This window comes from Hibiscus syriacus, unplaced genomic scaffold (assembly GCF_006381635.1).
Source record: "Hibiscus syriacus cultivar Baekdansim isolate YM2019G1 unplaced genomic scaffold, ASM638163v2 tig00112206_pilon, whole genome shotgun sequence".
NCBI lineage: Eukaryota > Viridiplantae > Streptophyta > Magnoliopsida > Malvales > Malvaceae > Hibiscus > Hibiscus syriacus.
The window spans coordinates 70,033-82,663 of record NW_024063267.1 but is presented as its reverse complement, the minus strand read 5'-3'; the positions used below and the strand labels follow the sequence as shown (position 1 = coordinate 82,663).

The window sequence follows — 12,631 nt, the reverse complement described above, 5'->3', positions numbered from 1 at the left end:
GACAAAAGGAGGTTAACAAAAATTAATGGTTGAAGGACTAAAATCGAACAGATCGATAAGGTTATGGATCATACTATTGTTTATATATATATATATATATATATTTGTGGTGAACAATCCGAAAAAAATCCGGCCGACATTGAACGAGACGTTCTTGGGCTTGCTTTATCCTACTGAAAATTATAAAGTGTAAGAAGTTAACTTCAATACTTCGTTTTTCGTTTGATTTGGAGCTCTTATGATGTTGTGATTTGTGAGTGTTGCAAAGTCTAACTTGTTGTGTATGGTGGTGTTGGATGCAGCTATGGTTATTTAACTAACACGAAGGTGAAGTTCATTTTAGTGAAAACTGATTTAGATGTTAGAGATGCCGATGTCAGAAATGTAAGTATTTCTGTTCCTGACAATGATGGTAGGAGTTTAGGATTGTATTATAAGCCTATGAATCTATTATTTCGATTTTGTTTGCTTTATGCGGCGGAGATGGACAATATTGATTTGTAGTGATGCTTTGTTTCTCGTGGTATATTTATTCGCCTCTCCGTCATCGCTTATCGTAATCAGAGCTTTCGACACTATGGCTCCATACTGTATAGCTATGTTTTAAGAACATTGGTAATCTAGAAAGCATGCGTGCCCTAGTGTTGCATTGAGTTTATATCGGTATTGAATGGATTTAGCTATAAGCCTGTCATCTAGAGGTAATGCAAGGCTGTACTCTCCAGTCTGAGATGATGACAATCTATGGAAATAATAGAACGGGGAAATCTGGAGGGGTAAACTTTTAAGTTCTATAGAAACTCCAGGAAATTTCGGTGGTTGTTTCTGCTGAAACTAAACATATTTTAGCTATGCATATTTGCTGAGTTCCTAGTTTTTTATAGGCTCTATTGTAGATTTAACCATGTGGGATTGTATTATTTGTTATTGTTTCGGATGAGGTGGCTAAAATTACTCGATAGAACTGTAGCTTTGATTGTTCTATGTTATCTTGTTGGATGAATATCGGTGATGAAGTTAACAGGATGTTGCGTTGCTAGTAATTATGCATCTTAAAGTGGAGGAATGTTATCAAGGAATGGTTGTTGAACATTTTAGGGTAAAGTACACTTGAACAATGTAAAAATGATCTTTTTGGTCATTGACCTTTAACTTGTTACAAAATGGTCATTTAACTTTCTAGGCTTAAGGGCACCTTTGTCATTCAAGGTTGTTTATTGCATCGTTCTATATCCTACTACCCCTAATTTAAAATCCTAAATCATAATTCCTAAATTAGGGTTTAAGGTTTAGAGGTTATGGTGTTATGGTTTATAATATAAGGTTTTAAGTTGGGGGTAGGACATAGAATGATGCAATTGAGCAACTTACAGAGCTAAATTGATGCGAAAATATGATAGGGGCGAAATTGATAAGTTGATTCTACTACAAGGGCAAAAGTTACCCTTTTTCCAACTTTCTAAGGGTTGCAAAATGGTCTCTTGCGACATTAAAATAGTAATAAATTCTGATAAAGTTTAAGGTCCATTGGTAATAGTTTGACAAGTTTAAAGACCATTTTGTAACATTCGAAAGGTTGCTTACCAAAATGATCATTCTTACATGGTTCAAGGACTTCTATTATGGAACCAGACTCATTTTTGCTTTCAAATGTAAAGTTTTTCAGGAGGTTCCACGCTCTGCATATGTCGATGCCGTCTGGAACCCATTTCACGTTCCCAGTAAAAAGAATGCATCCAGAACTTTTTCAGATGGAGTGAGCACCATTGTCAAGTCATTTGGGTTGAGTTCGGCTGCATGATGCCTGGTTTGGGTTCAAAGCTTTACAAAATCTTAGAGCTATGCTACGAAACTCCGTTGGTAATTTTGTACCCTTTACCTAAACATACCTTGGTTTCAAAGGTTTTGTATCGTTCATGATTGTTCAATCACTTTTTTTTTAAAAAAAGTTCAATTGACTTCATTTATGTTAATTCTATCATGCAAATTTATGTAATATTTTTAACCAGAGATGTAATTTATCCGTTAACTAATTAAAAAAACTAATCATTTGTAACAAAAAAAAAAACTATAAATGATCAAATTATAAAAGAAATAATTAAAGAAATACTAAATCGTAAGAAAACAAACCTTTCAAATAATCTGACCAAAACTGATGATAATATTACCATTAAAAAGAACAAAACAATGATGTTTCATAACATTAATTTAGCACCTAAATATCAATTTTAATACCTAAACTTTTAATATTTTCAAAATCATACCTAACATTTAATTTTCATTTCATTTTAATACCCACATTAAAAACTTAACACATTTAGTACCTAAACTATTAATTTTTATCCATTTTAGTACCTAGACTTATATTTTATAATATTTTATTTTAAAAAATATACTACTCATAATTTTTATTTATAAAATTATAGAAATAATATTCTAAAAAATATTAACATAAATAATATTAAAAAATTATTTTAATATTTTAAAAATAATAATATTATTTTTTTTCTAAACATTAATATTATTTTTATCTAGAAAATTTACCAACTAATAGAATGATGAGCCTAGAGTGCAAGTTGTACACTGAAATACACCACTAATGTGACATACCGATGCACACCTTATTAAATAAATATTAAAAAATATAATGACCTATCAACAATTAATCCTTTATTATTATTTAATTTTAATTTTAATAAGAATATAATTAATTTATTTCAAAACTTAACGTTAAATTTTGAGCATGTATTAAAATAAAACAAAAACTAAAGCCTTTAAGGTGGGTACTAAAATGAAATAAAAACCAAACTTTAGGTATGGTTATAAAAAAAATTGAAAGTTCAAATACTAAAACATATCAAAACTAATAGTTTAGGTACTAAACGCATAATTTACACATTTAGCCAAGGTACCACAGATTGGTATATTAATCAGACAGAAATATGAAATTAGTGCATCTAATTCCAAATATAGTTTTTTTTTAAAGTTACCATACAAATTACTTCCCTGCTGATATATCTTTGTACTGTATATAGTTCCCAACAGAGATATAACCCTCTTGATTTAAGATAGTGTCGGGTTATATACATACCATTCAACTATTTGTTACTATCTGGAAACTTCGCTTCGTAGGTTTGTGGCACCATGTATGTGGCGGTGATCATTTTTCCGGCGAACCATCTTCCATGTAGGTTCCGTTGTGCGTTTATCGCACCTTGCATATCTTCGAATTGTAAGTAGACAAACCCAGCACTGTCCCTGTTCAAGGGAACAATGATTTTTTCTTCTTAAAAATGAGATGCAACAAAGAAAAGGCGGCAGGTTACGAGGAATTACCTGTCTACATGGATATGCTTCAATTTTCCAAATTTTGAACATTCTTCTTTAACATCTTCTTTGATATCCAAGTCAAAATCGGGTTCCGTCTGTCACAAGAATACTATATGATTAGACAAAAACATTAAAAAGAAACTCTACGCAATTCTAGCTACAATACCAACCTCGAGACTCGGATCGAACATATTCTTCAACAAAAGGCATTCGCTAGGGACTCCAATCGTGTCAATAATAGGGATGCCGTTAGTAGGGATTTGTAGACCACCTGGAAGTCCAGAAATGGTAGGAATAGAGGCCTGTAGAGTAGCAGGAACGAGGGATTGTGCCAAAGGTGCAGCACCGAGGATTGGTGCTGTTGTAGCACTATGGCTGGTGCTATTAAAAGGCATGCCTATGGAGCCAGTAATACTGCAAATAGAGACACATTGTCAGACAAATAACTTATAAATAAAATAACTACAGGATTGGAGGCAAACCTAGATGCAGTGCCACTGCGGTCCAACTTTGCCATGAGAAGTGCTCGAGATGATGAATTCAGAGACTGAATCATAAACAATGTTGTTAGATTCCTAAAAAATCGGGAAAAAACGTGCCAAAACTATCCAAACCGTAAAATACATATAAAACTAGCAAAACAATGACAAATATAGGACAGCCAAGGGTACTCTATGACTTCTGGTTGGTTGTCTATCATTCTTAAGACAACCAAAGGGCCTATTCTCGAATATATGTTGGTGTCTGACTATCTGAGGATGCTTGTGTGAGTTTACATCTTACTTCATATGCATTCTCAAAATCGAACTATATCTTCTAAGCTGGGTTCAACAGCAACCATTCTTGCCCCTTCGATACCTCTTTAGATGCATTGCCGAAAAAGAGAGAAGGGAGGAGAATGAATAATACTAACCAAGCCACCTTCATCGTCATCAAGATCAGCTGCATTTGTCCCAGCATCTTGCAGTGGACCTTGATCAGTAACAGTTGATACCTAAACAGATGGAAAAGAAAACACGCACATAAATAATAACTAAAATCTCTGTAGGTCCATTTCTTTTGCCTTTTTTTTCACGGTAAATGATTGGAGTTAAGGGCCTCTATTCCTATGTGAAATTTGAAGATAACCAGACAAAAGTATATCATCAAAACAAGAATTTCCACCGGTGAATATAACGAGGTTCCTTTGCTTCCATATTGAAAGTGATTTAGCTCGCATGATTAGAGTATCATGTTTGAGAGTTGTTCTGACATGTTGAACGTGAATTTGGAAAGCTAGGCATAAATCGCAAGTCGGGGAGTATTTAGGTGTGATTAGTCACCTATTAAGTCTATTCTAAGATTAATCTAAGCTTGACTAAAGTAAAAGAATATATTCTAGTCTATGTTATCATAATTAAGTTTAAAAGTATGGTTTACAGGAGAGGAAGGATTTGCATCCTATAATGCCTGTCTTGTGTGGAAAGTATTTGATTAGTCTTATACTATATACGTTGATGTTTTAATTTATTTAGTTAAAATTTATCAAAGTATATAGTTATCAGAAATTTTATATATCTCTCTAAACCATTCGGAAAAGATTTTTTTTGGGTATTCAATATGTACTCGAGAGAAGCAATTTTCTATTGTCCAAATTGCTCTTACATGATAATAATGTTTATTATTGATCATGCAATCGATGTATATGTCATTCAGATTAACTCTCACACTCCTCTTATTACGATCTAAAGCTTAGTTGAGGTACTTGTGTATATTGGAATCAATCTTAAGTTGTCCAATGGGGTGGGATTGACAACCGTATTTAAGGTTCACATAACAGAAACTAAAGGAAAAGTTGCTGACAAAAGAATATAAATGGTTAGACGTTTAAAGGACTAGTTAATTTAGTTCAGAAGTTGATGGTCCAAATGAGGTAGGAACCTTAAATAAGATACTAATGAATATATGCTGCCCACAAGAAACTAAAACATCATTTCATTATGTCTTCTAACCTTGATTACTCGACCTCCAATCTCCAGCTGTCCGTTCAAATTCAAGGCATTCTTAGCATCCTCCAGTCGCGCAAACTGCAAGAAGAACAAGTATTCAATTACTTTCCAGAAGACACCATTAAGTATCTTGGAAATAAGGCCATCTCATTTTTCAAGAGTAATCTAAGCATGTACCAGGTCCTCCTTAATAAGGATCGAAGTTTCTCCTCTCTTTTTTCTTTAGTGGGGGGGGGGTGAGGGGGTCCGGGGGAGTACATACACTGCCAGTCTCAATATACCGTACAGATAAAAAGAAAAATCACAGTCGATTCTAAGATTGTTCGCAGAGTATTACCTGGACAAAACCAAAACCTTTACAATGACCAGTTTCATCCGGGGGCAACTGAACCAGCTCCACAGTACCAAAAGGTTCAAAAACCTAAGCATTTTATACAAGAAGGAAATGAGCAATATCAATTCAGCAAAAAGTATAGAGGATCAAAAGGAAGTATGTTATAGTGATAATACTTCATTTGAGGTTTAGATAGAAAGGGGAACTAAAATCTATAGAAGATGACAAAGAGAAGCTACATTGATCAAAATACCTCAAGAATGAGAAGACTAGCAAACCTAACATTAAATACATCATGTAAAAAAGCATATCTAAGGACTCATTTCATATTGCTTACCAACCTACTTGATCACTTATTCAGGTCAAACCGATGCAAATGAATGTAAAATGGAGGAAACTTGAGACTTGAGGTCAACAGCTATATTATTGTTATTTGTAAGAACTGGTCATGAACAACATGGAAAAGGAACAAGAAAAGGGACACTAGATCGTTTAGTCTCTTAAGTTGGGACTTTTCTCCCCAACTCAACATTGCAACCAAGTTTTTTACCACATTTAAGAGTTTCTGTTTTCCATAGTTAACATCCTTTGAAGCTCTAAAGACGCATGAATGCCATGCCTAGGTTTTGCACTCTTGTACGTTCTTGAATATTTCCCTCCATATATCTTTTATTTAACTCTTCTTCAGTAAGATCAGCATGTTAGCCAAATCATAAACAAAGGTTCTAGATAACAACCCAAACCCCGTGTAAATAAAAATTAGAGCATTCGAAACCAATAATTAAGATCATGTCTCAAACTTTGAGGTTTACATCACTACACTCCCTAAAATCTTTACCTGACGTAGTTGTTCTTCTGTAATGTTGAAATGTAGGTTCCCAACATATAACCTTCTCCCCCCGGCAGCAAATTGACCGGTGTGTCCAGCTGCCACAGATGTAGTTGGCTGAACAAGATTCTTCTCAGCTTCTGATGGTTTCACCATCACCGGTTGGCCAAGAAGAGGCTGTCCAGAAAGTGCTATAGCCATAGGGACTGACATTACATCATAGAACTCAACATACCTGCATAGACAAATGAAGAAAAAGATTTGTTTGGTACATAAACAAATAAATATTTTTTAAATAACAAAATAGAAGGTTTATACCATGCAACAACTAACTAGCACCTAAAAGTGGCAAGTTAGTCATTAAGGTTTAGTACTTTATACTTACCCAACTCCTTTGGAACGTCTTGAATTTCGATCCATTATGAGGCGAACATCTCGAACCTGAAAATTGTGATTAATAAGCATGCAGGGGAAAAAGAAAGGAAAACACAACAGCATTCATCATAGAGATACACACACAAACTTGTCAGTGTATTTATCTACATATGAGATGATTCAAGTTTACTGTTGAAAGAATCTGGGTAGTTCAAATTATAAATATATTTAACCTCTTCAAAAATTTTGTATAAACAAAATCAACAGATTCTTTCTATAAATCATTCTATGAATTAAATGTGATTTAAATAGTTTCAATCAGATTCCACATTAAAAGATCAGTAAACCAGTTTAAATATAACATCAAAAGCAATTTGAAGGCATGAATTATAATAAAAATAATTGACTATAGCTACATGTAAACTAATCGCTATAGAGAATTACAGCAGAACCTTCAGGTAATTAAGTCCAATTTAATATCCTTCATACAGATTACAATTGCTAACGAATCCTTCAATAAATGAATAAACGGTAATGAAATGAAAATAAGTTTCACGACAATAAAAAATGGAGATTGGAAAATGAAGTTAATAAGAGATCACCTTGCCAGCCCTAGAGAAGAACTCATAAACATCTCTTTCGTTAGCCTTCAAGGATATCTGTCAAGAATTGTTCACAAATCAATAGTTAGAAAGAAAATACATCAGGTCCACAAAAATGAGAATGAGTTAATACCTGATACACAAATACAGTCCTCTGATCCCTTTCTGGATCAACCTCAGCCTCTGCCGCATCTTCCTTTTTTCTTTATACCTCCTGGGAAAAGGGAGGAAAACACAAAAATTATTTAATTGTCTAAAAGGGACAAAACACAAGTTATAAAGATGTGCAAGAAAAGGTGAAGACGAGTAGGGGCAAAAGTGTTTCTGATTCTGGGAAGTGAAGAAATATCTCGAACCTACAATTCATGCAATCACTGCCCAAAAAATAACAAAAACAAAAGGAAAATCCAGAATGGCAAAATATTTTCTCTCCAACATGCATAAAAATGTCAAACCCTTGTTCCATGGTCTTGCAGGGAACTACACAAAGTCAACATTACACCTTGACTCTATAACATCGAAATCAAACATGAGACAATAGAAGGAAACACCATGGTTACCTAAAACCTAAAACTTCAAGACAATGTTTTAATGATTTATCCTGCAAAAATAAAAATAAAAAGGGGTGGCCAATCTTGTATTCCACAGAACATGATGATGAACTGCTTCTTTAAAGCTTAAGCAAAGCCCATCATACCCTCACCAGCATTTCTGCAACATAATAGATACGATTAAGAAACTCATTTTTTTAAAAGTGGGGGATACGGAAATCATAACATGATATCACCACTCCGGTCAAAACCTCCAAGACTGAAACTCCGTTCTTGCAATGCAAGCTTTCAAATACAGTCTAGGAAGAAACATTTAAAACCCATAACACGATTTTCCAGTGGCTGGCCCAATTGCCAGAAAGACCATCTGAGCATTGCTCTAGCACATCTGCGAGTTCCCAGAATCTAATGTTCAATATTCAGAATTTAGAAGACCGAATAAATAACACAGCTATACAAAACTTAAGAGCTGTAGAAAAAACTCAAGAACTGATTTAGATAAAGTATAAAACCCGTTAAGCAATGGAGAACTATACTTCAAGGAAACAATTGGTAGAGCGTATCTATGGCAGAGTAAAGCTTTTGATTATCTAGATCTTCTACGTGGTTATACGTCAGATGGATGTGGTGTCGAATGGGTCTCATATACAGAAACGCCAACTTTTTGAGAGACAAAGGGAGACAGGACACCAATAAGGGAGAAAAAATATCTATATCACATTGCTCACTAGAACAACATAGCTTGCTTAAATGAACTAATAAACTATTGCTCACATCACTGACAATAACCAATCGCAGCATCTAGAACACAATGAAGAAACTCACTATCTTCAAAGTTAAAAGCTCTCAAACATAACCTACTCACAATCAGAGGGAGAAGAAAACCCACCTATTAATCAATTCTAATGTCATATGCAACAATCATCAAATCACAATATCAGTGCACAACATAAACTGCAAATAATATACAATTTCAGCCACCCCTATTTGTATTACATTTTTAACTAGGAAAAAATGTTTAATGTACGTAAAGGTCAACCCAAGATCCCATTTCCCATGTCTCCTCAAACTAGGGGTGGCTAAAATCACATAGGCAGCTCAATAATAACTTCCTTGATATACCATAAATTGCAACCAGCATGAGATGTAGCCTCACTAGCCGGTAGGTCACCTTTTTTGACAGAATCCTACACTAGCATTCTCAATAAGATAATAATAAAAGCAAGCTATAATAGTCAATGAAATTTTCAACCTTTTCATAGTTATAGATGAAATTGACTTTTGAATAAAATCAGTCAAAAAAATACCTCACAAATTTAAGTATCAAGCAAATGATTGCTGTTAACCCCCCCCCCCCCCCCACCCAACACACAAAAAAAATATGGGAAAATTGTTCAAGCAAATAGACACTGTCAATTTAGACCTTTTTGACTCAAGATTGGCATGTAAAATGTACAATCTAGGATAAAGCCATGTTGCATCTGAACCAGTGTACACAAGTACTGCTTCAATGAAGATAGAAAGAGATCTGGCTGTTAAAGTTACTAATAAAATATGAACAAACTAAAATAATTATATATATACACCAAACCAATATTTACAGTTTACTATTACAGCAATTCTCAAGCCAAATGTAAGAAGACAAATATGCACAAAAAAGCCAAAAGCTGAACAAATGTAAATGATAATGAAATGAATGGTTACCTGCTTTCTCTGTCCCGTTCCGTTGGCTCTCTCTCTTTTTTTCTTTCTCTAAACTCATGGTCCTGACTCTTCTCACGTTCACTTTCTGGTCGATTCCTGCTTCGACTTGACCGCTCTATCTCCCTGTCCCTCTCGCGATCACGTTCTTTCCTATCTCGTTCATGTTCCTTCTCTTTGTCTCTCCCATTACTCTCCTCCTTGTCCCTGTCCTTGACTCTATGTTCTCTGCTACTCCTGTGCCTATCCTTCTCACCATCTCTAGACCGTGACCTGTGACAAGATGAACCTTGTTCCTTGCGCCGGTCAATATCATGCAGTGGTTCATCACGTGATTTTGAGCGTTTGGAGTGACTATGATCATCATCACTGTCATAGGCTCTCTCTCCCCTCTTGTGCTTCGAAATCCGACTACGATTCCTCTCATCAGATTTAACATTATCAACCCTGCCGTTACCATCGTCCTTCTTCACCTTTTGATGCTCAGGATTTTCAACTGTCTTTTCTAAATACTCATATTCATCAAAATCCATATTCTTCTCACTTCTAATATGCTATTAACAAACAAAAAACAGGAATTTAAACACAGAATAAACACCGAACTGAAACATTAAAGAAGCTTATAACTCCACTACGTTCAACTGATTAACCTAATATTTACTCAAATTTATAGCTAAAACCTAGTTTTACGACTAAGTAAACGCTAAATCAAGAAAAGCTTATCCGAAATTCAAATTAAAAGATATACCTTATTGTTCGTCGTAATTTCTCAGCAGTGAAATAATAAGAGCTTAGAAAGCGAAATTTTAAAAATTTACCTTTTGAAACAAAGCAAAAAATTCAACGCGACCAATTAGAGATTTTCTGTTATTTTCCTCTTTTTCCAAGAATCAGTAGCAGCGCTGCCTGCTGCGTACCGCTAGGGCTGGATATTGAATTCGGCTTCAAGTGGTCACGGTTAACTCAAAACTATCGGATCCAAGAAAAGAGCGGGTCAGTTTTCTTGATCCGAGTTTGATTATATTGGATCAAGGCCCTTTTACAAAAGTTTGATTACATTGGGTCAAGGCCCGAATAAATCAAATAGGTATTTCCCTCACAATTTTGCTAAATTCTAATATATATATATATATATATATATATATATATATATATATATATATGTGTGTGTGTGTGTTAAGATCCACCTATATAATGTAAAACTCTTTAATTTTACACATATTTATGACCGTTTTATGAGTGAAGTATATGGCTAAGATTGACTCTTTAATTTTTTCAAATAAATATCTTCACATTTCATATTTTTATTCTCAATCATCTGTTTCACTCATCCAACAGTCCTACATATGTGTAAAACTCTTTTAGTTTTACACTTTTTTAGGACCATCAGTTGAAATAAATTAAAAGTTGAGATTAACAGTAGAAAATTGTAAGATGTTCACTGAAAAACTGGGATTTCTCAATCAATCAAACGATCCTAAAAATGTATAAAATTAAAAATGTTTTACACAATGTAAGTGGATCTTAACCGATATATAAATGTTGTGTATAACTAGGATCCAATTACATATGTAAAACTTGTAAGTTTTAAATTTTTAGGGTTGTTAGATAAGAGAAATAAAATATTGAGATTAATAGTAGAAAATAAGAAGATATTCACTAAAAACAAAGAGTTAATCTTAATATTTGAATTTTCCTCGTCCAATGATCTTAAAATTATATAAAATTAAAAGTTTTACACAAAGTGTAAACACTGGTTGTAAGAGGATATATATATATATATAAAAGCAAGAAGACTCTTTAAGCCAGATAATTCATTAGGATTAAAAAATTAAGGGAATGCAATTGTGTCAAGGAAATTTTTAAGCATACTTTAAATTTAAAAAAAAATATATCATAGTAATCCTTTTAATTTTTTTTAAATTATGTCCCAAATCAATGATTAAATACAAGAGGGGTTAGTGGGACTATAGCCTCTCTATATTTTAAAAATTATAATATATACCATTAAAGGTTTCAAAAAAATTAATTTGATCTTCTGAAATTTTTAGAAATTCAGATTAAACTATAAAATATTCAATGTTCTTAATTGAATCTCCTCTCATATTTTTTTTTATAAAATTTCTCATTATGCCTCTCAAAATTTCAAAAAATTTAGTTAGATCATATTTTTTGGGAAAAGAATGTAATTTGAACCCTTTAAAAAATTAAAAATTAAATTTAAACCTCTAACTCTTTAAATTTTTAAGTTGACCTCAATTTTTTTTTAAGTTAAGGTGATTACAAAGTAGTATATGTTCTAAATACTCTCAACCATTTAATAAAGAATGTTCAATCACGTTGTTGCAGTCGTCGGTGCTCGAATCCGTTACCTCTAGTAAAAACAACGATTCATTTAACCACTGAGGTAAGTTGATTCGAGTAGTTGACCCCAAATTTTATCACCAAGTCCCACCACTGCCCCGAATTATCTCTAAAATTCAACATTATTGAAAGTTGAGCAATTATCCAAACCTAGAGAAGATGGTTTTATATGTACTGTAGTTTTCATTAGAATTGGACACATCACTCGTGGGATCTATCTTCTTATCGTAAGGTTTGTAAGATCTGGTTTTCTGGTTTTAATAACGACATGCTACCCTCCACACTACTGCTATTATCCTCTTCTTCTATTTTGCATTTATGGAAAGAGGAGCTAGTTGGGTTTTTTGTAGGACCCCAAATGAACTACTTCAATCCCAAAATGTAGGGCTTTTTTTAAAGCTCCATAATGGCACATCGTTTGTAAAAAAAATATAATCTATAAGGAAGATTTGACATAAAAAAAATAAATAATAAATATGTGTTGTGGGATCTTGTCTTGTCCCGATAAATTCGGGAATTTTGCTCGTGTAGAGCAGTGGGAAAAAAGAATTTTTCAT

General features: G+C 33.5%; 1 protein-coding gene and 1 pseudogene across 1 annotated transcript; one reads left to right on the top strand and one right to left on the bottom strand.

Annotated features, from left to right (window-relative positions):
- The first annotated feature begins 25 nt into the window (after nt 1-25).
- Nucleotides 26-1,802, top strand: LOC120175482 (annotated as a pseudogene).
- Nucleotides 1,803-2,917: 1,115 nt separating this feature from the next.
- LOC120175633 (RNA-binding protein 39-like) lies at nt 2,918-10,633 on the bottom strand. Its single transcript, XM_039182240.1, has 14 exons — nt 10,529-10,633; nt 9,714-10,264; nt 7,592-7,661; nt 7,459-7,515; nt 6,867-6,922; nt 6,491-6,716; nt 5,656-5,739; nt 5,322-5,396; nt 4,244-4,324; nt 3,813-3,877; nt 3,501-3,744; nt 3,337-3,425; nt 3,032-3,258; nt 2,918-2,976 (listed from the first exon to the last, which is right to left on the bottom strand). Exons 2-13 carry the CDS (start codon nt 10,241-10,243, stop codon nt 3,099-3,101), a joined length of 1,737 nt encoding a protein of 578 aa, XP_039038171.1. The 5' UTR covers nt 10,244-10,264; nt 10,529-10,633; the 3' UTR covers nt 2,918-2,976; nt 3,032-3,098.
- Nucleotides 10,634-12,631: the final 1,998 nt, after the last annotated feature.

Bases quoted from the DNA above. Each gene is read 5' to 3' on its own strand.
- LOC120175633 (XM_039182240.1), bottom strand. From the start codon at position 10,243: ATGGATTTTGATGAATATGAGTATTTAGAAAAGACAGTTGAAAATCCT. The intron at 3,745-3,812 runs GTTTGCCTCCAA...CTCTATTTGCAG, and splicing joins CGCAGTGGCACTGCATCTAG to TATTACTGGCTCCATAGGCA. The intron at 3,259-3,336 runs GTAATTCCTCGT...TCCCTTGAACAG, and splicing joins AAGCATATCCATGTAGACAG to GGACAGTGCTGGGTTTGTCT.